The sequence below is a fragment of the Hyla sarda genome, chromosome 4 (genome assembly GCF_029499605.1).
Source record: "Hyla sarda isolate aHylSar1 chromosome 4, aHylSar1.hap1, whole genome shotgun sequence".
Taxonomy (NCBI): domain Eukaryota; kingdom Metazoa; phylum Chordata; class Amphibia; order Anura; family Hylidae; genus Hyla; species Hyla sarda.
The window spans coordinates 3,685,740-3,711,883 of NC_079192.1; the positions used below are offsets into that span (position 1 = coordinate 3,685,740).

The 26,144-nt window shown below is 43.1% G+C and overlaps 2 protein-coding genes across 2 annotated transcripts; both read left to right on the plus strand.

The window, feature by feature from the left end:
* The first annotated feature begins 2,327 nt into the window (after nucleotides 1–2,327).
* Nucleotides 2,328–3,359, plus strand: LOC130366704 (olfactory receptor 10A7-like). Its single transcript, XM_056569025.1, has 2 exons — nucleotides 2,328–2,347; nucleotides 2,427–3,359. The coding sequence occupies exon 2, from the start codon at nucleotides 2,430–2,432 to the stop codon at nucleotides 3,357–3,359; it is 930 nt and encodes a 309-aa protein (XP_056425000.1). The 5' UTR covers nucleotides 2,328–2,347; nucleotides 2,427–2,429.
* Nucleotides 3,360–18,179: 14,820 nt separating this feature from the next.
* On the plus strand, nucleotides 18,180–19,109 carry LOC130366705 (olfactory receptor 11L1-like). Its single transcript, XM_056569026.1, has one exon. It carries the CDS (start codon nucleotides 18,180–18,182, stop codon nucleotides 19,107–19,109), a length of 930 nt encoding a protein of 309 aa, XP_056425001.1.
* Nucleotides 19,110–26,144: the final 7,035 nt, after the last annotated feature.

Below are 26,144 nucleotides of genomic sequence, written 5' to 3' on the forward strand. Positions count from 1 at the left end.
TGGTACCCAGATGTGGTGGCAGCAAAAGACTTGTCGATTTATGACCCGCACAGTAGAAAGGAGTAAAATGCTTGAAATTAGATACAGCAAAATATGAGAGTATAGTTTTGAATGAGGCAAAATAATGACATTACCTGCTGCCTTTCATATAGACATAGTATGTAGTCACGCACTCTAAGGACAATCTGTCTGGTGGACTCAGATGATACATGGCGCTGACCGTGCACTTAGTATTAGCAAAAAATGCCCGACTGGCCTGGCCCAATAAGGAAGGCAAATGTGCCCCTAAAACAAGACTAAAAACCGTATCCCCTCTCTGACAAGTCGCAGTTATTGTATTGTTATTTTCTTAATGTAAACCTTAATAAAGATTTACTTAAAAAAAAAAAAAAAACGTATCCATAAAAACCAAGCAAAGGAAAACAAGACTATAATGCACAAGTGACTGAGAATGTGAGACGTAACCAATAGCAACCGCCCCTGAAAGTTCTGTATATCTGCGTATAGAGGTGATAAAGGCTATTACATGCGCTTAGGACTGAGAATGTGAGACGTAACCAATAGCAACCGCCCCTGCATGTACTGTATATCTGCGTATAGAGGTGATAAAGGCTTTTATGTGAGCTTAGGACTGAGAATGTGAGAAGTAACCAATAGCAACCGCACCTGAAAGTTCTGTATATCTGCGTATTGAGGTGACAGAGGCTATTATGTGCACTCAGAACTGAGAATGTGAGTTTGTAACCTATAGCAACCGCATTCTGTCATCTCTATACGCAGATACACTCTGTGTATCTGCGTATAGAGGTGACAGTCTACTAGGTGCGTTTTTAGGACTGAGAATGTGAGTTGTAACCAATAGTAACCGTGACTGTAAGTACTGTCTATTTGCGTATTGAGTTGATAGAGGCTACTTATATGCGTTTGAAACTGAGACATGTGCGTTTGTAGCAAATAGCAACCACACCTGTAAGTTTCTGTATCTGCGTAAATACGTAGTGGATGCTATTATCTGCGTTTGGACACCTAGAGGAAGAAAATACAGAATGTATAAGGCATGTGACATGACACACCATTATCATGCCCCGACCGCTGGCGGTCTGAGAAGCAGACAAAGCCCCACCCCCCGTACGCTTGCCCTGCTGTGGAGAAGCAGCGAGATGCTGGTGCAGAGAGGGGAGACCCCGGAGAGGGGAGACCCCGGCCTAGACGTTGCCGAGTATCAGCCCACAGCTGAGCCCGACTGCTGCACATACCCAAGCCCCCCCCCCCCCCCCCCCCCGCAAAGCCACAGTCTTACTTTGTGCAAAGTACGCCACTACAGATGCACTAAGAGTGCTTGTAGCACAAGACATCGGCCGGCAGGAAGTACACTGGTCACTCAGTCATGATGCAGTGAGACCACTGGAACGTCATCGAGGTACGGACTGAAGCCGAATGTATGTGTTAGGAGCTGCCCCTCCCACAATTACAGCTAACATTTAGCCTATGATATATATATATATATATATATATATATATATATATATGTATATATATATATATATATATATATATATATATACATATATATATATATACACATATATATATATATATATATATATATATATATATATATTTATTTTTTTTACTTTCACTTGACTGATTGTGAAATACAACATTAGCTATTGTTAGATACCAAACAAGACATAATAAGATAATCTTTTTGTTTTTTTCCCTCTGTGACCCATTAGAGTAATCTCCGCTGTACACAGGAGTCTCGTGTGTTCCCTACAGCATTTCCAGGGATCCTATAAAGAACGTTCCAATTCAGCCCTTCATGTTCTTTCCTTTCTATGTATTTTACCATCCACATTGCTGAGGACTTTCCACGTGTCCTTTTTATAAGTAAGAATTTACGAGGTCAGTTTTATCAGTTTTAGATTCATGTTCTTCTGCTAAATTAAGTAGTGAATGAAATATGTCATAGTGTAACATGTATTGTGTTATATCAGAGCGTTTCATATATGGAATATTCACCAATTTTTATCTTTATTGCTCTAATGTATCTGATATGAAGAAGCTTTGTACATGGACATTTCTCTATCTTCCTCCTGCCTTGTACAAGACCATCAGCTCCACCACCCATGTGTCAGCACCATCACACCCAGGCGTCAGCAGCACCAGATCATAAGAAGTATATAACTGGGGGGGGAGACAATGATGGACAAGATACATTTCTAATACTGAGAGTGTTTTTGTCCTATGCTGTATAGGCGGGTGCCAAGATGGACAGACTTTTTTGTACCACTACTTGCATATTTCTTGTATATCGAGCTCAGGAGCAGAACTCTGTTGACATAAGGTAGAAAAAAAATATTGAACTTGTGAGTATAAAGCCCTCATCCTGACCTCATCTTTACTCAGTTTTATTTTCTTTCCAGGTAATGAATAGGAAGAACCTCACCACAGTCAGTGAGATATTTCTTCTTGGCTTCAAAAACATCCACGATATCAAGATCGTCCTCTTCATCCTGCTCCTTGGGGTTTACTGTGTGACAATATGTGGGAATCTCTTGATCATGGCCCTGGTGTCCTACAGCCGGACCCTCCATTCCCCCATGTACTTCTTCCTCACACAGTTGTCCTTATCGGATATTTTGCTGACCACAGATATTGTCCCTAATACTCTTTCCGGTATAATCACTGAAGGGTCGGTCGTGTCTTTTCCAGGTTGTATCACCCAATTTTATATCTTTGGATGTTGTGAGGCTCATGAGTGTTTCCTACTAGCCGCAATGGCTTATGATAGATATGTAGCCATCTGTAACCCTCTCCGCTACACCACAATCATGGATTTTTCCTTGACTTTAAAAATGATTCTTGTTGGTTGGATTTTGGGGGCTTTATTTATCCTTGTGACCACTTTATCCATTATTGGACTGGAATTCTGTGGACCAAATGTCATTGACCATTTCTTTTGTGATTTTACCCCAATATTAGAGCTGTCTTGTTCAGAAACATCTATGGTGGAGTTGGAGATTTTGTGTTTAAGTGTGTTTTCATTGATTTTACCCTTTTTGATGACTGTAACATCTTATGGCTGCATCATCTCCACCATCCTCAGCCTCTCATCCAAGCTCCAGAGGAGCAAAGCCTTCTCTACTTGTAGTTCTCACCTAATAGTCGTCTGTATGTTCTATGGGATATTGATCACTATTTATATGATTCCAACAAAGGGGGTTTCTCTAAATGCTATTAAGGTTGCCTCATTATTGTACACTGTGGTAACCCCCATGCTGAATCCCATCATATACAGTTTAAGAAATAAGGACATTACAGAGACCATCAAGAAACTAAAAAAGCAAATAGGATGAGAAGGGTTTTAATGTATGAACTGGTTATTTTGTGAATTACTCCATACAGCCCGGCAGAGCTTCCAATCCTTAAAGCCAACCATCTTACAATTTGTATGGCACATGCAATCCTGTAGCGTGTGTATAACAGTTACGGTGCTTCCTCGTAAGTCAGGATGAGGACCCATAAACATATCTTCAAGAAGAAAGAAAATGACGGGGCACTCACCCTCTGCTGTCTTCAAAATAGCTTCTATTTTGAATATCAAACACTTACAGGTTAAAGCGCAGGGAGGCAGTCAAGCGTGGTGCGGGGATGTTTGGTTGACAGCCATCGCCCGAACATGCCCGCACCTCTCTTGACTGCCTCCCTGCACTGGAATCTGTAAGTGTTTGATATTCAAAAAAGAAGCAAAGGGTGGGTGCTCTGTCATTTTCTTCTATCTTGGAGATATGGTTATTTTAAGTTAATTTACAAACCCTATTACTGTGATAGAACTACTCCCACAACCAATTACCCCCATCATACCGTAATAATAACATCTCTGTGTTCCTTTCTTCAAAGAAACCCCTAACCAGGTTCTAAGGGATGATGTAAAGAGGAAGTTGTACAGTTCCTTCCAGCTGCTGTATACTACAGAGGAAGTTGTATAGTTCTTTTCAATCTGACCACAATGCTCTCTGCTGCCTCCTCTGTCCGTGTCAGAACCTGTCCAGAGTAGAAGCAACTCCCCATAACAAACCCCTCTTACTCTGGACAGTTCCTGACATGGACAGTGGTGTCAGCAGAGAGCACTGTGGTCAGATTTAAAAGAACTATACAACTTGCTCTGGAGCATGCAGCAGGTGATAAGTACTGGAAGAAGTGAGTGAAGACTATTCCCCCCAACCCTCTGATTGGCAGGGGTCATCCTTTTGAAAGTCATGGAAAGTAAGGAATTGGTGTTGTATATACGTATATGATAGAAGATTTTAACTGTTCTGTCATATACATATATACAACACCAATTCCTTACTCTAAAATCACCTGTGATTTAATTAAAAATGAACTTTTTAACAAAATTATGCAACCTGTGACGACAGCTTTTCCTTCCCCCTGACGTCAGAAAGTGTTTGGCACCGTTTTGTGCTTTTAAACTTGTAACTTGTATCATTCTGTGTAAAGCCATATTCCCTTTGAGATAGAGGTTGCCATCTGGAAACGCGTTTGTGTTCACCAGCTATTAAAGATACCTTTTATCAACACTCGTTTGGAATAACTTAACTGATGTGGATTGGGCCAGGTACCCGGCAACTTTTACCCTTCTACCTTCATTGCATTCATCGGTCCGGACCATCCGTGACGCCGATCACCGGGAGGATGCACCACCAACAAGGATAATCCTATATGCTAGAAAAGTTGTTGGTGCTCAAGAAACAAGGTACACAGCACATCATACTTTAGATAATTTCTGAGGGTCTGTTTCTTTCCGCCTCATCCCATAATGCCATGGTTGTCCATCATCAAAGTTGTAGTAGCCATATTTGTGTTTTGTGTCTACCTGGATCCTAATTCCTTACTGTGATAATTCAACCTACTTCATTACTAATCCTCCTAAGCTCCTACTTTCTCATGTGCCACCCTGGATCTCCACCAGGCACTGCCAGCAGCACCAGTCCTTGTATTCTGACCTAATCTGACCTTTGCCTGTATTTTGACTATCCTCTTACAAGCTGATTTTGTAATACCTGCATTTTTTGTTTTGACTCTCTGGCTTGTACTTGGTTTACCCTTTGCCGATTTGACTATGTTGTCAGGGGTTTTATCCCGGTTAAAATAGACTAGACAAACATGAATCTCCATTTTGTCTCCTGCAGCCATCAGCCATCAATCTTATGATAAGATGTGTTATTCTAACATTTAATGTAGTTTCAGAACAGCACAAGTGTTGTCATTGTATTTTTCTTTATAAATATTAATTGCATTAGAAAATCACATCATAAATATCAAGGCCGAGCATTGTATAGTCTTAGTCTTGGTTGTGATAGCCTGGGAGCATCCATTTTGAGTAGATCTTCTCAAAGATTTCCACATACTTGGTTAACCCCTTAACCTCTTAAGGACTCAGGGTTTTTCCGTTTTTGCACTTTCGTTTTTTCCTCCTTACCTTTTAAAAATCATAACCCTTTCAATTTTCCACCTAAAAATCCATATTATGGCTTATTTTTTGCGTCGCCAATTCTACTTTGCAGTGAAATTAGTCATTTTACCCAAAAATGCACGGCGAAACGGAAAAAAAAATCATTGTGCGACAAAATCGTAGAAAAAACACCATTTTGTAACTTTTGGGGGCTTCCATTTCTATGCAGTGCATATTTCGGTAAAAATTACACCTTATCATTATTCTGTAGGTCCATACGGTTAAAATGATACCCTACTTATATAGGTTTGATTTTGTCGTACTTCTGGAAAAAATCATAACTATATGCAGGAAAATTTATACGTTTAAAAATGTCATCTTCTGACCCCTATAACTTTTTTATTTTTCCACGTACAGGGCGGTATGAGGGCTCATTTTTTGCGCCGTGATCTGAAGTTTTTATCGGTATGATATTTGTTTTGATCGGACTTTTTGATCACTTTTTATAAATTTTTTAATGGTATAAAAAGTGACCAAAAATGCGCTTTTTTGGACTTTGGAATTTTTTTGCGCGTACGCCATTGACCGTGCGGTTTAATTAATGATATGTTTTTATAGTTCGGACATTTACACACGCGACGATACCACATATGTTTATTTTTTTTATTTTTTTTACACTGTTATTTTTTTTATGGGAAAAGGGGGGTGATTCAAACTTTTATTAGGGAAGGGGTTAAATGACCTTTATTAACACTTTTTTTTAACTTTTTTTTTGCAGTGTTATAGGTCCCATAGGGACCTATAACACTGCACACACTGATCTCTCATCCTGATCACAAGCATGTATTAACACGCCTGTGATGAGTGTTATTGGTGCTTGACTGCTCCTGCCTGGATCTCAGGCACGGAGCAGTCATTCACCGATCGGACACCGAGGAGGCAGGTAAGGGCCCTCCCGGTGTCCTGTAGGCTGTCGGGGACGCGGCGATTAAAACGTGTTAACAGCTTTGTATGGAGGCCACTAGAGATGAGCGAATTTTTGGAAAATTCAATTAGGCCAATTCGCCAAATTTTCTGGAAAAATTTTATTTGATGCAATATTTATTCGCTATTAAAAACGGCTATTTTCAGGATACAGAGAGCCTCAATAGGGGTGTAGAACACTTTGCTTTGTCACAACACGCATAGGGTGTGTGCTGGGGTAGTGAGATAATACTGTTATTCACAATGACATGCAGATTACAGGTATCGCTATTAGAATCACTGCCGCACAGCGGCACAATGACAGAGCCTGATAATTGGAATGAGCAAACTTTAAATCCTCTTTCAAGGACCCATTGGAGGGCAAGTCTGGTGCCAGCAGCCGAAGTAATTCCAGCTCCAATAGTGTATAATTCCTGAAGTGTAAACTATGGAAAAGCTCCTAGTTGTATCTTAAAATCGAGCTGGTGGTCCACCACGAGGCCAGCTACCACCTCTCAGTGCACCCCCATACTCTGGGTGTCCACTTAAAAAAGGGAGGGACTGCAGTACCAGCAATTTGGACATGAGCACATTCAGCTTCTGTTCCGTTGGATGAGTGGGTGCATACTGCTGTAAGTTGCAGCAGTGAAAAGGTTCGTACTTGTATCTTAAAAGCTAGCTTGGGGTCTGTCGCGAGGCCAGCTACCACCTGTCCCAACCCCTGCCTCTCAGCTCCCCCCCATGCTTATGACTGATTGGCCTGGGTGACTGAAGCGTTGACTTTGAATAAATAACTGTAAAACTACAAGATCAATATAACAAGGATATCACATGGCAGCACAATGACAGAGCCTAGAGGTGGCAGCAGCATGCCAAGACCATAGGGCAGCACAATGACACAGCCTGGAGGTGGCGGCAGCCTATGTAGAGTATTGTGTCAGTTTGTACTCCCTCTCAGGCCTGACCCATGAGGGCTACTAGGTAGATCCTGCCGGTATCAAATGCTTGTCGATAAATATTAAGCCATGAATATGTAAGTAAGAACGGCTGGCATTGCGAAACTACGTATCAAACTTTGACTCATATAACCAGTTATGGTTTAATTTTCCCTCTCCAACCTGTTTCTTATGATAATTACAGAGATAACATATGAGGACTAGTGATCCATTAGCAGAATTTTCAGAAAAATGTTGTTTGATATCAATTTAATTTGGTCGAAAAGCTATAAAAAAAACTGACATGAGCCAATGGAGACCAAATGGCAACAGTATGTAACAGCCTGGAGGTGGCGGCAACATAAGGAGACCATATAGTGGCTGAATGACACAGCGTGTAGGTGGTGGCAGCATGAGGAGACCATGTAGTGGCTGAAGGACACATCGTGGAGGGGCGGCAGCATGAGGAGACCATATAGTTGCTGAATTGCACAGCCTGGAGGTGGCAGAACATGAGGAGACCATATAGTGGCTGAATTACACAGCTTGGAGCTGGCAGCAGCATGAGGAGACCACATAGTGGCAGAATGACACAACCTGGAGCTGACAGTAGCATGAGGAGAACATATGGTGGCAGAATGACACTGCCTGGAGGTGGCAGCAGCAGCATCAGGAGTCCTGAAAGTGACCCGATGACAGAGTTGTGTGGTGGGTGGCAATACCAGGACCCAGTGACGAAGGTGGGTGAAAGAAGGAGAACTTGGCATCAGATGTGTGGCATCAGGCGGGTGACAGGATCAGAATAGTAGCTGAGGCCGATAGGCAGAAGAAAACGGTCTATTTCGTCTAATTGTTAGTGTGCACAAGTAAGTATTGAGGATATGCATTACGTAAAACTTATCTTTTAATAATATGCTTAGGATAAGATATATGGACCCAAATTTTTATTTAAATCTAACAAAAGGAAAGGTGTGGAAAACACCATGTGCCACCTTCACCACCAAGTATTGATGTGATGTAGCGATGAGCGAATTGAAGCTGACAAACCCAAATTCGTAACAAATTTCATGAAAAATTAGATTCACAATGAATGCGAATATTGCTGCGATTCTATTGCGCGAATATCTTCATTAAACTCCATTTAGTGCCATCCAGGCTTCAGGGCATCTAAAATGGTGGATCCACATGTCAGTACATGGGGAAGGAACGCTGGGAAGGCGGGATGACCCTGAATCACATGCAGGATGCAGCCTATCAGCAGCCAGTCACCTCTGTGATGTCACAGTCCTATATAATCGGCAGCTATATTGAGTCTCGTCACTTCATTCATTACACTGCAGAGGGATAGGATGGACATCGCTGTGTGTTACACAGAAAAGCTTTTTCCAGCAGCGTTTCACATTCTAATCACATCTGTGTTCTGGTGGACGGAGAGCAGTGCTTTTTTGTTTTACTGCAGCCATTAACCTCCCAGTTTTTGCTCTTTCATTTTTTCTTCCTCCCCTTCTAAGAAATCATAGCGCTTTCAATTTTGCACCTACAGACTCATATAAGGGCTTGTACTTTGTGTCGATAATTGTACTTTGTAATTAAATCACTTATTTTATAACATAATCTGCAGTGAAACAAAAAAAATCATTTGTGGGGTGAAATAAAAAATAAAACAAACACCATTTTGTAACTTTTAGGGGCTTCCGTCTTCAGTAAAAATGACACCATATCTTTGTTCTGTAGGTCCATTTGGTTACAAGGATAAATGATTAACCCCTTAACGACGCAGGACGTATATTTACGTCCTGCGCCGGCTCCCAGGATATGAAGCGGGATTGCGCCGCGATCCCGCATCATATCGCGTCGGTCCCGGCGCTAATCAACGGCCGGGACCCGCGCGCGATCGCGGCGATGTGCGGTATTAACCCTTTAGAAGCGGCGGTCAAAGCTGACCGCCGCTTCTAAAGTGAAACTAAAAGTGACCCGGCTGCTCAGTCGGGCTGTTCGGGACCGCCGCGTCCCAAACAGCTGATCGGACACCGGGAGGGCCCTTACCTGCCTCCCCGGTGTCCGATCGGCGAATGACTGCTCCGTGCCTAAGATCCAGGCAGGAGCAGTCAAGCGCCGATAATGCTGATCACACGCCAGTGATCAGCATAGGAGATCAGTGTGTGCAGTTTTATAGGTCCCTATGGGACCTATAGCACTGCAAAAAAAAAGTTAAAAAAAGTGTTAATAAAGGTCATTTAACCCCTTCCCTAATAAAAGTTTGAATCACCCCCCTTTTCCCATAAAAAAAAAAAAACAGTGTAAAAAAAATAAAAAATAAACATATGTGGTATCGCCGCGTGTGTAAATGTCCGAACTATAAAAATATATCATTAATTAAGCCGTTTGGTCAATAGCGTACGCGCAAAAAAATTCCAAAGTCCAAAAAAGCGTATTTTGGTCACTTTTTATACCATTAAAAATGAATAAAAAGTGATCAAAAAGTCCGATCAAAACAAATATCATACCAATAAAAACATCAGATCACGGCGCAAAAAATGAGTCCTCACACCGCCCCGTACGTGGAAAAATAAAAAAAGTTATAGGGGTCAGAAGATGACATTTTTAAACGTATAAATTTTCCTGCATGTAGTTATGATTTTTTCCAGAACTGCGACAAAATCAAATCTATATAAGTAGGGGATCATTTTAACCGTATGGACCTATAGAATAATGATAAGGTGTAATTTTTACCGAAATATGCACTGCGTAGAAACGGAAGCCCCCAAAAGTTACAAAATGGCGTTTTTTTTCCGATTTTGTCGCACAATGATTTTTTTCCCGTTTCGCCGTGCATTTTTGGGTAAAATGACTAATGTCACTGCAAAGTAGAATTGGCGACGCAAAAAATAAGCCATAATATGGATTTTTAGGTGGAAAATTGAAAGGGTTATGATTTTTAAAAGGAAAGGAGGAAAAAACGAAAGTGTAAAAACGGAAAAACCCTGAGTCCTTAAGGGGTTAATGTAGGTTTTATTTTATTTTACTATTTAAAAATCATAACTACATGCACCAAAATTAGTATGTTTAAAATTGTCATTTTTCTATAATTTTTTTTTTTTTACGCATACGGGGCTATATTAGGGCTCATCTTTTTTGCCGTGGTCTGTTGTTTTTACTGGTACCATTTTTGTTTTGATGGGACTTTTTGATCGCTTTTTATTAGTTTTTATGGTATATAAAATGACCAAAAATGCACAATTTTGGACTTTGGTATTTTTTTTTATGGAAACGCCATTGACTATGTGGTTTAGCTAACCTTATATTTTAATAGTCCGGACATTTACACATGCGGCAGTACCACACTATTTTTAATTTTAAATTTTATTATTTTATTAAAAAAATGAAAAAGGGGAGATTCAAAATTTTATTAGGAAGGGGTTAATTCCCTTTTATTAACTTTTTTTAATAGGAGGCTATACCTTGTGATCTTTTGATGGCATATATTGTTCAATGCTATGCCATAGCATAGTATAGATCAGTGTTATCGGTGCTCTGCTGCTCCAGCCTACAAGGCTGGCTGGGAACATCAGAAGACTGATCGGATGGCGAGGAGGCAGGTAAAGGCCTCTCAGCTTATCGGGACATCGCGGTTTCACAGGAACCCTGCCTGCCACACTGAAAACTCTCTGATGCTACACTGGAGGGTGGACAAAGTATGCCTTTTGTTGGTAGGGATAGTGTTAAAATGCACACAAAGGTGTAGGGAGATGCAAGCAAGCAAATATCGTGCCATTTGTGCTAGTGACTCGGAGGGATTCCCTGCCTCCATACCCACTGCATACTGGCACGGTGTGTCTGGGTCATCTGTCTCACCTTCCTCATAACCCTATAGCTCCTCTGGCTGCTCCTGCTCCTCCTCTCCTGTCAAATTACTAGAAAAACCAAACATTTGGCGAAACCTAAACTGTGCTCCACTGTACCCCCCCGCCCTCCTCCTCCTCCAGTTCAGCCCCAACAGGGCTCATGTGGCCGTGAGAAGTAGGCGCCACGTCTCCATTGCCCTGACCAGCCACTGTTTCCAACATGTGTTGAAGGAAATGAAGCAGTGGAATTATGTTGTTCATCCCCTAATCCTGCCGACTGACTAATAATGTGGCTTCCTCAAAGGGCCTGAGCAAATGGCAGGTGTCACGTATGAGCTGCCACTGGTTGACATTGAAGTTACACAGGGGAGTCCTCCTTTTCCACTTGGATCATCAATAAATCGGTAATGGCTTTTCTCTGTTCGTACAGTCGATCCAACATATGGAGGGTGGAATTTCAACGTGTGGAAATTTCACAAATCAGACTATGTTGTGGGATAACGTTCTGACACTGCAGCTAAAGGAGGGTGTGCTTTGCGGTGTACGAGTGGCTGAAGTGCATGCAAAGTTTCCTTCCCATTGTTAGGATGTCACACAAATGGAGGGAACACTTCAGGAACTGCTTGACAACCAGATTGAACGCGTGTGCCATGCAGGGTGCATGGCTCAGCCTTCCCAGTCGCACCGCCTGCAAGATGTTCTTCCCGTTGTCAGTCACCAAGGTTCCCATTTCCAGCTTTTGTGAAGTAAGCCATGCTCCGATTTCTTTACAAATGACTTTTAGCAGTTCCTAACCTGAGTGACTCTGTTCGCCAAGGCAAACCATGTGAAGAACAGAGTGACACCACCGTGCCCTGCACACATGGTATGCTGAAGGACAACTGAGACTCGTTTGGGCAGTGGAGGCTGAGGAAACGATAGAGGATGAGGATACAGAGTCGCACACTGTCACAGGACCAACAGCCTGAGATCATGAAAGAGGAAGCAGCATAACCTGTCCAAGTTGGTGTTGTGGCTGTGCAGGAACCACATTCACCCAGTGAGCGGTAAAGGACATGTATTGTCCCTGACCATAGTTACTGCTACAGACGTCGGCACTGCCGTGCACTTTGGTACACACCGACATGCTCAAGGACTGGACCACCTTCTCTTCCACAAAATTGTGCAGGGCTTGTACTGCCTTCTTTGCAAAGAAATGACGGCTTGGCACTCTTCACCTCAGCTCGGCACAAGCCATCAGTTCTCTGAAAGGTGCAGAGTCTACAACTTGAAAAGGGAGGGACTGCAGCACCAGCAACTTGGACAGGAGCACATTCAGCTTCTGCGCCGTTGGGTGAGTGGGCGCATACTGTTGCCTCTTGGACATGGCTTCGAAGATGGATTGTTGGCGGAATGGCTGACTAGAAGAAGGAGGAGAAGGAGTATCTTGACACAGGGCCGTAGGGCCAACAATGGGACCCTGGCGACGCTTCACCTTCTACCGACATATCTTGCATGTGGCTATGTGAGTAGCTGATTTTCCCACCAACAATCTGCACTAATTGACTGCTACTGCCGCCATCTCCAGGAACCCCTGTTCTACTACTTCCCAGGAAGGTTTGCTGCCACTAAGCAGGTGGTCTCCCCCGGGCATATTTGGCTCCAGAATTTCTACTTCTGCCACCATGCTGAATGCCAACCATGCTACTACCTTGCTGGATCAGCTGCTGCCTCACGGGCAACCTGAAACCCTCTTCTCCTGATGATGATGATGAAGCCCCTTCTGCACCCGGCTCCCAATTGCGATCGGCTTCATCATCATCAACAGGTGTCTGCATGTCACTGATGTCCTCCTCAGGTTTCTCAACAGTGTCTGCTTCAGGACCCTGAACGTTGGCAACACCGCCTCCCACGTCACTCTCCTCATCACTGCTTGCTCGCCTGGCGGATGAAACGGTGGATGTCTCCTCCACATTGTGGCTGGGCAGTAGCTGCTGACTGTCCTCTATTAGATCGTCCTCAGTGAATAGTGGAGCTGAACCCACAGCATAAGATACTTCTGGAGGGGAGGGAACAGCATAGGACAGAGGCAATGGGAGGACAGGGACTGCTCTTGGGCCATGCCAACTGAGGGTTGTGTCTGAGGAACCCACCGACTGTTGACTGGTGGTATCAGTTGTCACTTGTGATGAAGTGCATGACCGTGTTGTCAACCAATTGATGACGGCAGATGGGTTGCTGGTCGAGACACAAGATGCCAGGAGCTCAGGCCTCTCTCTGAGACTTCTGCTGCCACTCGCCCCTAGATTTTTACGACCTCTGCCTGATGAATTTAGGCTTCTTTCACTCCTCTGTGCACGTCCTGGCACTTCTCTGCCTGACATACTTAGTGTGTATATATGGTGAGTACAATACGCTTCACTACGCTTCAAACAGTATTTGTCTAAAACAGCAGCAGGTATGTGCTTTTGGCTGTCCTTTCACAGTATGTAGGCCCTTGACAGATTAACAGGTACAAAATAGTACACTACTTGATGAAATTATGTGGTATGCACTTATGAGGGCCGAAAAATGCGCTACAGTACACTTAAAAAAGCACTGGGGTAAAACACCAGTCTTTTATTATTTTTGCCTGGACTTTCACAGTAACTAGGCCCTTGACAGATTAATAGGTACAAAATATTAGGTATGTGGTATGCACATATGAGGGCAGAAAAATGTGGTACAGTACACTTTAAAAAGTAAAAACACCAGCTGGTGAGTACTTTTTCCTGGACTTTCACAGTATCTAGGCCCTTGACAAATTAACAGACCATTTGATGTGGAACAAAGATGGCAGAAAAATGCACTATAGTACACTTAATTAAAAAAAAAAACATAGTTTTGGACAACACCAGCAATACACATCAGTGCTGCAACAAACAAAAGCTGTGTACTAAACCCAAAATTGCACTCTGTCAAAGACTATTAGGAATGGACTGCTGAGTATTATACCATCTACAGACCAGTATAACCAGCAGAGTTGTTGTGGAACAAAGGCACCGAGTGGAGCTGAAAAATTGTTCCTGCCTCCTCTGCTAAGGTTTATGAAGTTGAGGCAGCTTGTTGAAATGTATGAGGCAACACACAGCTACGGTGTCTATTTTAGGACATCGTCAATCGTCAGCTGTACGTCCGTCCTCCTTCATGCAAAACAACGTCCTGTCTCCTCCCTCGGACCAATCGCTGTCAGTCGTTAGCCGCAACTCCGTCCCCCGTCAGGCAAAACAACGTCCTGTCTCCTCCCTCGAACCAATCTCCATCAGGCGTCAGCCACAACTCCCTCCTCCCTCATTTGTCATTCTAAAGTCTCTGATCCAAAACTCTGTCATCCCTTAGACGAAAAACCTTCCTGCCGTGTAGCAGAGCCGAGTCAGTTTCGGCTCTCTGCTATACAGGTTCTGCTGTACATGCTATTCAATGTCGGCTCTGCTATGCGTCTGAGAGAGAATCTTCTGAGGCATGACTGCGTTTTGGATGAGGGACTTTCAGTTGAGGGAGTTGTTGCTGAAGGATGACAGCGATTGATTTGAGGGAGGAGGCGGGACTCCATTTCGCCTGACGTAGTTGCTGCCGACAACTGACGGCGATTGGTCCGAGGGAGGAGGCGGGACGCTGTTTTTCCTGACAGAGGACGGAGGTACTGCTGATGACTGACGGTGTCCTAAAAGGGACACCGTACACAGTTCTCTGCCCCTCTCTGTAATACAATGCTGTAATACAATGCTTATGGTGTTAATCATGTTTAGTATCTCTGCGTGTGGAAATGTCCGAACTATTAAAAAATAACCTTGATTAAATTGAATGGCCAATGGTGTAAACGTAAACAAATCCAAAGTTCGGAAATGCTGATTTTTTTGTCACTTTATATACCCTTAAAAATGAATAAAATGCAATTAAAAAATTACAATCAAAACAAAAATGGTACTAATAAAAACTTCAATTCACAGCACAAAAAAATGAGCCTCATACTTTCTTGTATAGGGTAAAAAAAAAAGGGTTATGGGGGTCAGATGAGGACAATTTTAAAGGGGAACTCTGCCCCTAGACATGTTATAGCTGGGGGTCCGGTTGCTGGTACCCCTGCAAACTTTGGGATGGCACCCCAAACATTTTTCACACTTTGTTTTTAACAAGACTTTTTACTTTTTAGTCATGTGAATACAGCCTGTTATCATTTGTTGGTGCTTATCCCTTTTTTAGATCTGTGTATGCGGAGGACTGCCTTTTAAGGACTACATGTTTTTTTTTTCTTTAATAAACGTGGGCTTTGGAGGTAAATATTTTTTCTGTTATGTGTGTTTTTCTAAAATCACTTTGCAGGCTTAGTAGCAGGAGCCATCTGCTACTGCTTGTTTTGTATCAGGCTGATTATGAAATCAGGGGGGGGACTTTTTTCTTGAATAAATATCTAAAGTGAGATGCCCCTATTTTTCAGAACCATCCTAGAAAAAAAAAAACACCCTCTGAACCCTCCATAGTCCTTCACATACATGTATCTGTTAAAGAAAAACAAAAAAGAACCATCAAAAAAGAGTACATTTTGGGCTCTCTCAGTGGGTTTTGAACTATATCAACAGGAGGATATCTACAAAGGAAATGAAGGCTGTGTTCAGACTTATGTTTTTTATCATGTCTTAAAAAAAACTGAATCTGAATACAGACTCACTCACTCATCCACGCTCCTGTCTATATATTTTGCCCTTTAGCTCCCTCTAGTGCAGTGCCAGACGTGTCCCCTTGCTTCAGCCAGTACATGTCCTGGCCTGACTGAAGTTTGCTAGAGAGCATTTGGATGATCCAGAAGAGGATTGGAAGAATGTCATATGGTCAGAGGAAACCAAAGTAAAACTTTTGGTAAAAACTCAACTCGTGATTGGAGGAGAAAGAATTGCTGAGTTGCATCCATAGAACACGATACCTACTGTGAAGCATGGGGGTGGAAACATCATGCATTGGGGCTGTTTTTCTGCTAAGGGACCAGGACGACTGATCCGTGTAAAGGAAAGAATGAATGGGGCCATGTATTGTGAGATTTTGAGTGAAGACCTTCCTCCATCAGCAAGGACATTGAAGATGAAACGTGGCTGGGTCTTTCAGCATGACAATGATCCCAAGCACATTGCCCGGGCAATGGAGGGAGTGGCTTCGCAAGAAGCATTTTAAGCTCCTGGAGTAGCTTAGCCAGTCTCCACATCTCTACCCCATAGAAAACCTTTGGAGGGAGTTGAAAGTCTGTGTTGCCCAGTGACAGCCCAAAAACATCACTGCTCTAGAGGAGATCTGCATGGAGGAATGGGCCAAAATACCAGCAAAAGTGTGTGAAAACCTTGTGAAGACTTACAGAAAACGTTTGACCTCTGTCATTGCCAACAAAGGGTATATAACAGATAGTGTTGCTCGCGAATATTCGCAATTCGAATATTATTCGCGAATATTGCATATTCGCGAATTCGCGAATTTCGCGAATATAGCGCTATATATTCGTAATTACGAATATTCGTTTTTTTTTTTTTTTTTTTTTTCACAGTACACATCACAGTGATCACCCCTCTCTGCTTCCAGCTTGTGTGGTGTAAAGAAGGCTGTAATACTACTGTCTGAGACTGGCGTGCGAAAATTCGCATATGCGAACATTTGCATATGCTAATTTTCGCATATACGAATTTTCGTGCGTGTTAATTTTGTATATGCCAATATTCACTTATGTTAATTTTCGCATACGCGAATCTTCGCATATGCGAAAATATAACAAGAATATAACGAATATACGAATATTCGCGAATATATAACGAATATTCGTCCATATATTCGCGAATATTTGCGAATTCGAATATGGCCTATGCCGCTCAACACTAATAACAGAGTATTTATATGAACTTTTATATGTATTTATATGTCTTCAAGTTGTGGAGTCACCATTTTATGGCGAGTACGCAATAGGCAGGGACAGGGGCTCGGGGTAAGACTAGAGTGCACTGTATCCCTGCACATATGAGATATACGAAAGACTGTCATCGAACCCTCTCCCAAACATATCCAGATCTGAGTCCAATGCTGTTTCCGACTAACAACATGACCCCAGGAACTAATTTTACTAGGCGACCTCCCAATGAGTATGAAGAAATCTTCTGAAGAGAATAAGAGACTTTAGAGGATACACAAGGTGATAAGATCATCCACATGGTAAAGCAATATTACCCTACAGTGAGTTGTCAGTTAATTTAAAGACACAGAGCATGAAGGGAATCAAAATTTTACTGACCAAAAAATAAGATGCAAATATTATTTCCATGTAGAACAAAAAGGACATCACAGGACATGATCCTAGCTATAAAGAATGTTCCAATTCAGCCCTTCATGTTCTTTCCTTTCTATGTATTTTACCATCCACATTGCTGAGGACTTTCCACGTGTCCTTTTTATAAGTAAGAATTTACGAGGTCAGTTTTATCAGTTTTAGATTCATGTCCTTCGGCTAAATTAAGTAGTGAATGAAATATGTCATAGTGTAACATGTATTGTGTTATAGCAGAGCGTTTCATATGTGGAATATTCACCAATTTTTATCTTTATTGCTCTAATGTATCTGATATGAAGAAGCTTTGTACATGGACATTTCTCTATCTTCCTCCTGCCTTGTACAAGACCATCAGCTCCACCACCCATGTGTCAGCACCATCACACCCAGGCGTCAGCAGCACCAGATCATAAGGAGTATATAACTGGGGGGAGACAATGATGGACAGATACATTTCTAATACTGAGTGTTTTTGTCCTATGCTGGATAGGCGGGTGCCAAGACGGACAGACTTTTTTGTACCACTACTTGAATATTTCTTGTATATCGAGCTCAGGAGCAGAACTCTGTTGACATAAGGTAGAAAAAAATAATAATTGAATTTGTGAGTATAAAGCCCTCATCCTGACCTCATCTTTACTCGGTTTTATTTTAAGGCAATGAATAAGAAGAACCTCACCACAGTCAGTGAGATATTTCTTCTTGGATTCAAAAACATCCACAATATCAAGATCCTCCTCTTCATCCTGCTCCTTGGGGTTTACTGTGTGACAATATGTGGGAATCTCTTGATCATGGCCCTGGTGTCCTACAGCCGGACCCTCCATTCCCCCATGTACTTCTTCTTCACACAGTTGTCCATATCGGATATTTTGCTGACCACAGATATTGTCCCTAATACTCTTTCCGGTATAATCACTGAAGGGTCGGATGTGTCTTTTTCAGGTTGTATCACCCAGCTTTTTATCTTTGGATGTTGTGAGTCTCTTGAGTGCTTCCTACTAGCTGCAATGGCTTATGATAGATACGTAGCCATCTGTAACCCTCTCCGCTACACCACAATCATGGATTTTGCCCTGACCTTGAAAATGATTATTTTTGCTTGGATTTTGGGGGCTTCACTTATCCTTGTGACCAATTTTTCCATTTTTGGACTGGAATTCTGTGGCCCAAATGTCATTGACCATTTCTTTTGTGATTTTACACCAATACTAGAGCTGTCTTGCTCTGAAACATCTAAGGTGGAGTTGGAGATTTTGTGTTTAAGTGTGTTTTCATTGATTTTACCCTTTTTGATGACTGTAACATCTTATGGCTCCATCATCTCCACCATCCTCAGCCTTTCATCCAAGCTCCAGAGGAGCAAAGCCTTCTCTACTTGTAGTTCTCACCTAATAGTCGTCTGTATGTTCTATGGGACATTGATTACTGTTTACATGATTCCAACAAAAGGGGTTTCTCTAAATGCTATCAAGGTCGCCTCATTATTGTACACTGTGGTAACCCCCATGCTGAATCCCATCATATACAGTTTAAGAAATAAGGACATTACAGAGACCATCAAAAAACTAAAAAAGCAAATACGATGAGAAGGGTTTCAATGTATGAACTGGTTATTTTGTGAATTACTCCATACAGCCCGGCAGAGCTTCCAATGCTTAAAGACAACCATCTAACAATTCGCATAGAACAAGCAATCCTGTAGCGTGTGTATAGCAGTTGCGATGCTTCCTTTTCAATCAGGTTGATGACCCATAAACATATCTTCAAGAAGAAAGAAAATGACGGGGCACTCACCCTCTGCTGTCTTCAAAATAGCTTCTATTTTGAATATCAAACACTTACAGGTTCAAGCGCAGGGATGCAGTCAAACGTGGTGCGGGGATGTTCAGGCAGCAGCCTTTGCCCGAACATCCCCGCACCTCGCTTGACTGCCTCCCTGCACTGGAATCTGTAAGTTTTTGATATTCAAAAAAGAAGCAAAGGGTGAGTGTTCCGTCATTTTCTTCTATCTTGGAGATATGGTTATTTTTAGTTACCAACCCTTTTACTGTGATAGAACTACTCAAAATTTGTTCTATCTCCCACAACCAATTACCCCCATCATACCATAATAACAACATCTCTGTGTTCCTTTCCTCACAGAAACCCTTAACCAGGTTCTCAGGGATGGTGTAAAGAGGAAGTTGTATAGTTCCTTCCAGCTGCTGTATACTACAGAGGAAGTTGTATAGTTATTTTCAATCTGACCACAGTGCTCTCTGCTGACACTCTTTTTTATTATAAAAATACAAAACAATTCCAAAAACGAAAACACAAAACAAGCTTAACTAGCTACAACAGAAATGTAAAATAAAACAAAACCCTGCCTGACCGGCCAGCCCAGCTTTAATAAATTCTAAAATATACCAAACTATACCAAACTATGAAATTCACACTCACATTCACAATAAAAAATAAATAAATAAATAAAATAAAAAAATGTAAATTAGCTCAACTTGGCTAATTAAATGAAATAAATAAACCAACATAAAATTCAGCACCACCTGGCTATAACTCAAAATCATCCATACTTGGGGGAAGAAAAAAAATAAAATTATATATACACATACACATATATATATATATATATATATATATATATATATATATACACATATATATATATATATATATATATATATATATACATACATTATATATATACATATATATATATATATATATATATATATATATATATATATTACATATATATATATATACACACACATACACACACATACATAACACAATATACCAACAAATAAATAATATAAAACAATATACATAACACAGTATACATACAAATATAATAAATGTGCCTCACAAAACTACATACAAAAACCCTAAAATAAATCCTACACTAAAACTGTGCCCTCTCCCACACCTCCCTTCCTGTACATGGGTCAGTGCATAACCGTTCATACAGTTCTTAAGTCCAAGTCCTTAGCTGACCCATGTCAGGTCCCCTAAGAAACAAAACCCCACCACCCACACATACACCCTCCCCACCTAGCACTCCAACCAACCAACTAAATACAACCTTATATACAAGACCATAACCCAATTTAGGCCCAAGTTCAGTGCCTGTAAGCCCTTCATACCATATCAGCTGAAAACAAAACAAAAAGCTATGGTGCACATGCAACAGCCCACCACCAGGGAGAAGGATGGCAGATCTGATACACTGAAGAAATGTAAACTCTTTCCCTAACTCCCCCTACTATTCTTCCTAATTCTATCCCTTCATTAAAACTGATCCAACTATCACCCTATTTCTATGACTGTATGCCTGTCCCTAACTAAAATAAAGGTACTCTACCAAAAAGGTCTAGTACCTAGGGCACATGAAAAGAAAACCCTCTCCATAGGAGAGAAGCCCTACTGGTACCAAGACTGTCATACTCCAAATACCTGATCTTCCCGAGGTCACCGGTGATGTTCCTACAGACCTCCTCCTCGGAGAGGACTTTCTTTTGATGGACACTAAACACTGTGCATTCCACGTGTGATACTTAACCACTAAGCTGACTAAAAATAAAGTGCCCCGATCTCGGCCACCGAGGGTCCTGAATGCCCCATAAGCCCACTCCGGATAGGTAAGGCCGGCAAGTTGACTCCAGCCGATGGAAGAACCCGCCTGGTTGTAGACCCCTACGTTAAAGGGACAATGAAGCAGGAAGTGGTCCATGCTTTCCAGCATGTCCACACACTCTTCTCTGGGACACCCCCGGTCATCAGAGTTCCTGTACTTCAGGTTGTCCCTTACACCTAGCTTCCCCTGAAAGCAGCGCCAGGCCAAGTCCCAAAACTTCTGGGTTATCCTTTTTTCAAGTTTAAAAGATACAACCCCACCCTCAGATCCCAACCTGGGCAGTCCCTGAGTGCCAGAGGCTTCTGGAAGTGGGTCAACAGAACCCGTTTGTCAAGGAACTGCCTTGACTGGGTCCTGATCTCCCACACTCCCAGACACCACCGACGTAACGACGGAGCTTAATAAAATCTGTAAAAATGTAATAAAAACAGCAAAAATTCAAAATGAGAGACAGGTGGCCAAAGAAAGAAAAACTAATCCTAAATATTTTTTTTAGATATATAAGTGCAAAAAAAACAAGGACAGAGCATGTAGGACTTATAAGGGATTACATACAGGAATACATAGGGGATAATAGTATTATAAGTGATAGCCAGCATGGGTTTACTAAGGATAGAAGTTGTCAAACCAATCTCATTTGCTTTTATGAAGAGGTGAGTAGAAGCCTTGACAGAGGAATGGCTGTGGATATAGTGTTTCTGGATTTTGCCAAAGCGTTTGATACTGTCCCTCACAGACGTCTGACAGGTAAGTTAAGGTCTTTGGGATTGGAAACTTTAGTTTGTAACTGGATTGAACACTGGCTCATGGATCGTACCCAGAGAGTGGTGGTCAATGATTCATACTCTGATTGGTCCCCGGTAATTAGTGGTGTACCCCAAGGTTCAGTACTGGGCCCGCTGTTGTATAATTTATTTATCAATGATATAGAGGATGGTATTAACAGCTCTGTTTCTATCTCTGCAGATGACACCAAGCTTTGTAGCACAGTACAGTCTATAGAGGATGTGTATAGGTTACAAGATGACTTGGATAGACTAAGTGTCTGGGCATCCACTTGGCAAATGAGGTTCAATGTGGATAAATGTAAAGTTATGCATCTGGGTACTAATAACCTGCATGCGTCGTATGTCTTAGGGGGGATTAAACTGGCAGAGTCACTGGTAGAGAAGGATCTGGGTGTACTTGTAGATCACAGACTACAGAATAGCATGCAATGTCAGGCTGCTGCTTCCAAAGCCGGCAGGATATTGTCATGTATCAAAAGAGGCATGGACTCAAGGGGCAGGGATATAATACTCCCTCTTTATAAAGCATTGGTACGGCCTCACCTGTAATATGCTGTTCAGTTTTGGTCGCCTGTTCATAAAAGGGACACTGCGGAGTTGGAAAGGGTGCAGAGACGCGCTAAACTAATATGGGGCATGGAACATCTTAGCTATGATGAGCGATTAAAGGAGTTACAATTGTTTAGTCTTGAGAAGAGACGTTTAAGGGGGGATATGATAAACGTATATAAATGGCCCATACAAAAAATATGGAGAAAAACTGTTCCAGGTTAAACCCCCCCAAAGGACGAGGGGGCACTCCCTCCGTCTGGAGAAGAAAAGGTTTAGTCTAAAGGGGCGACACGCCTTCTTTACCGTGAGGACTGTGAATTTATGGAACGGTCTACCTCAGGAACTGGTCACAGCAGGAAAAATTAACAGCTTTAAAACAGGGTTAGATACATTCCTGGAACAAAATAACATTAATGCTTATGCAGAATTATAAAACTACATCCTTTCCCCTTATCCCCTTACACCCTTCACTTCAATTCCCTGGTTGGACTTGATGGACGCATGTCTTTTTTTCAACCATACTAACTATGTAACTATGTAACGCCTTCAGAGTTGGGGTAGCGTAAGCAGGAAGATATCCATGGGGCGTACGGAGGTCCTTGCCCTCCTCTCTCCCATTCCTGGAAGAAAGGCAGAAACCATTCCCTGCAGGAGAGTACCCACGGAGGAGCCCTCTCTTTCCAGAGGTTCAAAATGTTAGCTTTCAAGAAGGTGTTGGTTAAGAACACCACAGGGTTTACCATAGATAAACCCCCTAGTCTCCCCGTGCGGTACGTAACCTCCCTCTTGACTAGGTTCAACCTGTTCCCCCATAACAGTTGGAAAAACAGACTGTAGACCCTAGTGTAGTAAGCCTCTGGCAAGATACATACACTGCCCAGATAGATAAACAAGGGGAGCAGGTACGATTTGATCAGGTGTACCCTTTCCCTGAGGGTCATAGACCAACCCTTCCACTGGTTCACCCTCTGAGTGGCATCCTGGAGCTTACCGTCCCAGTTTTTGGTGGGATAATCATCCTGGCCAAATGTGATGCCCAGAATTTTTGCTGAGTCTTGGGGCCCCAGGAGGGTGTCCGGGAGATCAAACATGGGATTCCCCCTTCCCAGCCAGAGACTTTCACAATTTTCCCGGTTGATCTTGGACCCGGATGCCTTCGAGTAGCGATCCACCTCTGACATCACCACATCGACCTCCTCCCTCGAGGAGACGAAAATAGTGACATCATCAGCGTACGCCACCAATCTCTGGGTGACATCCAGCTCCACCAGACTCATTCTGACTCCCGCCAATGGCCCACAATCTACCCTCCGGACGAAGGGATCAATCGCAAACACGTATAAAAGCAGGCTCAAAGGACAACCCTGACGGACTCCGGACCCCACCTCAAAAGAGCGGCCAGACCACCCGTTCACCAGCGGGAAACTCTCTGCCCTGGCATACAAGATCTTAAGCCAATTCACGAAAGTACTCGGTAAGCCATATCTCAGGAGGACGGACCAGAGGTACTCGTGGTTCACCCAATCAAATGCTTTGGCCTGATCCAGGGACAGCAAGTACCCCTTCCAGAAACCCGCACTACTCCGCTCCCCTGCCTCCCTGACACTGAGGACAGCACTTAAGGTGCTTCGTCCTGGAACAGAGCAGTGCTGAGCCCCCGAAAGGAGCCGGGGTGCAAACTTCACCAACCGATTAAACAGTATCTTGGCCAGAAGCTTCCTGTTCGTATTGAGAAGAGCTATGGGCCTCCAATTCTCAATACGGCTGGGATCTTTACCTTTTGAGAGAAGAATCAGAGCTGACCTCCTCATTGACTTTGGCAGAGTGCCCGAGGAGAGACACTCATTGAATACCTCAGTCAAGAGGGGAGCTAAAGACTCCTTAAAGGTCTTATACCACTCGGATGTTAAGCCATCCGGACCTGGCCACTTCTTGGGGGCGAGCCCCTCAATCGCCAGTCTCACTTCCTCTTCCCTGATATCTTCTGCCAAAACATCAAGAGAGGGGTCTACCCCTGGCTCAGGAATGGTTTCAGCCAGGAAAGCCGACATCCTGTATCGATCTAGATCCTTCCTCCCCAAGAGGTGTATGTAGACAGATCTGACGACCTCCAGGATCCCTGATCTGGACCGATTCAGGGATCCCGTACTATCAACCAGTCCTGAGACTACTTTACTATTCACTGACATCTTGCAGTTCCTGTAAGGGTCGGGCGAGCGGTACTTCCCGAAATCCCTCTCAAAAACCAAAGATGCGTGCCTATCGTACTGACACCTCATCAGCAAGGATTTCACTCTGGAGATATCATCACGACTATCTCCAGTCGAGACGAGAAGCTCGAGTTTCCTCCTCAGACCCTGATACAGGCTGTACCTGTTCAGGGACCTGAGGCTCGAGAGCTGGCGAAAGAACCCCGCAACCCGCTTCTTGATATCTCCCACCACTCTGACTTACTACTACAAAGGCCCAGTAAAGGTACCTGACTCTGAAAAAAATCCTCAAAGGACTGTCTTATCACCGCTTCCTCCAGAAGGGACAAATTCAGCTTCCAATAACCTTTACCCATCCGGGGGGTCTCTGAAACATTCAAGGAAAACAAAATCATACAGTTATCAGAGAACTCCACCTCAACCATGGACACTGCGGAAGAGACGGCTTCCTCCTTTAAATAAAACCTGTCTATCCTAGACCTGCGACTACCTTGATGATAGGTGAAACCCGCGTGGCCTGAGGGGCTCCGGATGTGGGCGTCCTCTAGGTGAGCTTCCCTAACTATATTATTGAGGGCCAAACTATCGCAATCCAGCGGACCATTGGAGCCTCTCCTATCTTGGGACCTCATGACATTATTGAAGTCCCCTCCAAAGATCACCTGCCGGCTTGTAAAAAGGAGGGGCTTAATCCTCATAAAAAGATTTTTACGGCCCAGCTTAGTTTGCGGGGCATAGATGTTTATGAGCCGGAGCTCTTGTCCCTTCATGAGGACATCTAAGATCAGGCACCTCCCCATTTCTAACTCAATAACCCGTCTGCATTCAACCGGAGCGGTAAAAAGGACCGCCACCCCACTATACGGCTCAGCCGCAAGAGACCAGTGGGAGGGCCCGCGCCTCCACTCTCTTCTGGCTTTCACCAGAGGCTAGATCTGACAACCTGGTCTCCTGTAAAAAGAAAATATCGGCTTCAACACGGCCGAGAAAATCAAAGGCTGCGAATCTAGCCGTATCAGACTTTATACTGGCACAATTAATAGATGCCAGCGTCAGTGGGGTGAGTGCCGCCATCATGGGTGATTGAGCTAGACGGCCACACCTTTACTTCTGCTTCCCCTTCTTTTTTGCCCCCTCATCCCCCGAAGAAGAAAGGGCAGGACCACTCTTGGATCTTTTTTTCGACTCAGATTGGTCCATATGGTCCCCGTTTCCGTCCGGCCCCAGTCTAGCCCTGCCCTCTGAGGAAGGTGCCTCGACAGGACAGGGCCCAGTTCCCCCCAGAGGCTCTCTCACCCTAGGCACCCCGCCCTCACCTTCCCCCTCCAAGGAGGGGGAGGAGATGGTATTAAGGACGAGGTACCGGTTTGACAGGTCAATCAGAAGGGGGGGCAGTCAGGCTTCCGTTTAACAGAGAGCTCCGATGTCTTTTTTCTC

Bases quoted from the DNA above. Each gene is read 5' to 3' on its own strand.
- LOC130366704 (XM_056569025.1), top strand. From the start codon at position 2,430: ATGAATAGGAAGAACCTCACCACAGTCAGTGAGATATTTCTTCTTGGC.
- LOC130366705 (XM_056569026.1), top strand. From the start codon at position 18,180: ATGAATAAGAAGAACCTCACCACAGTCAGTGAGATATTTCTTCTTGGA.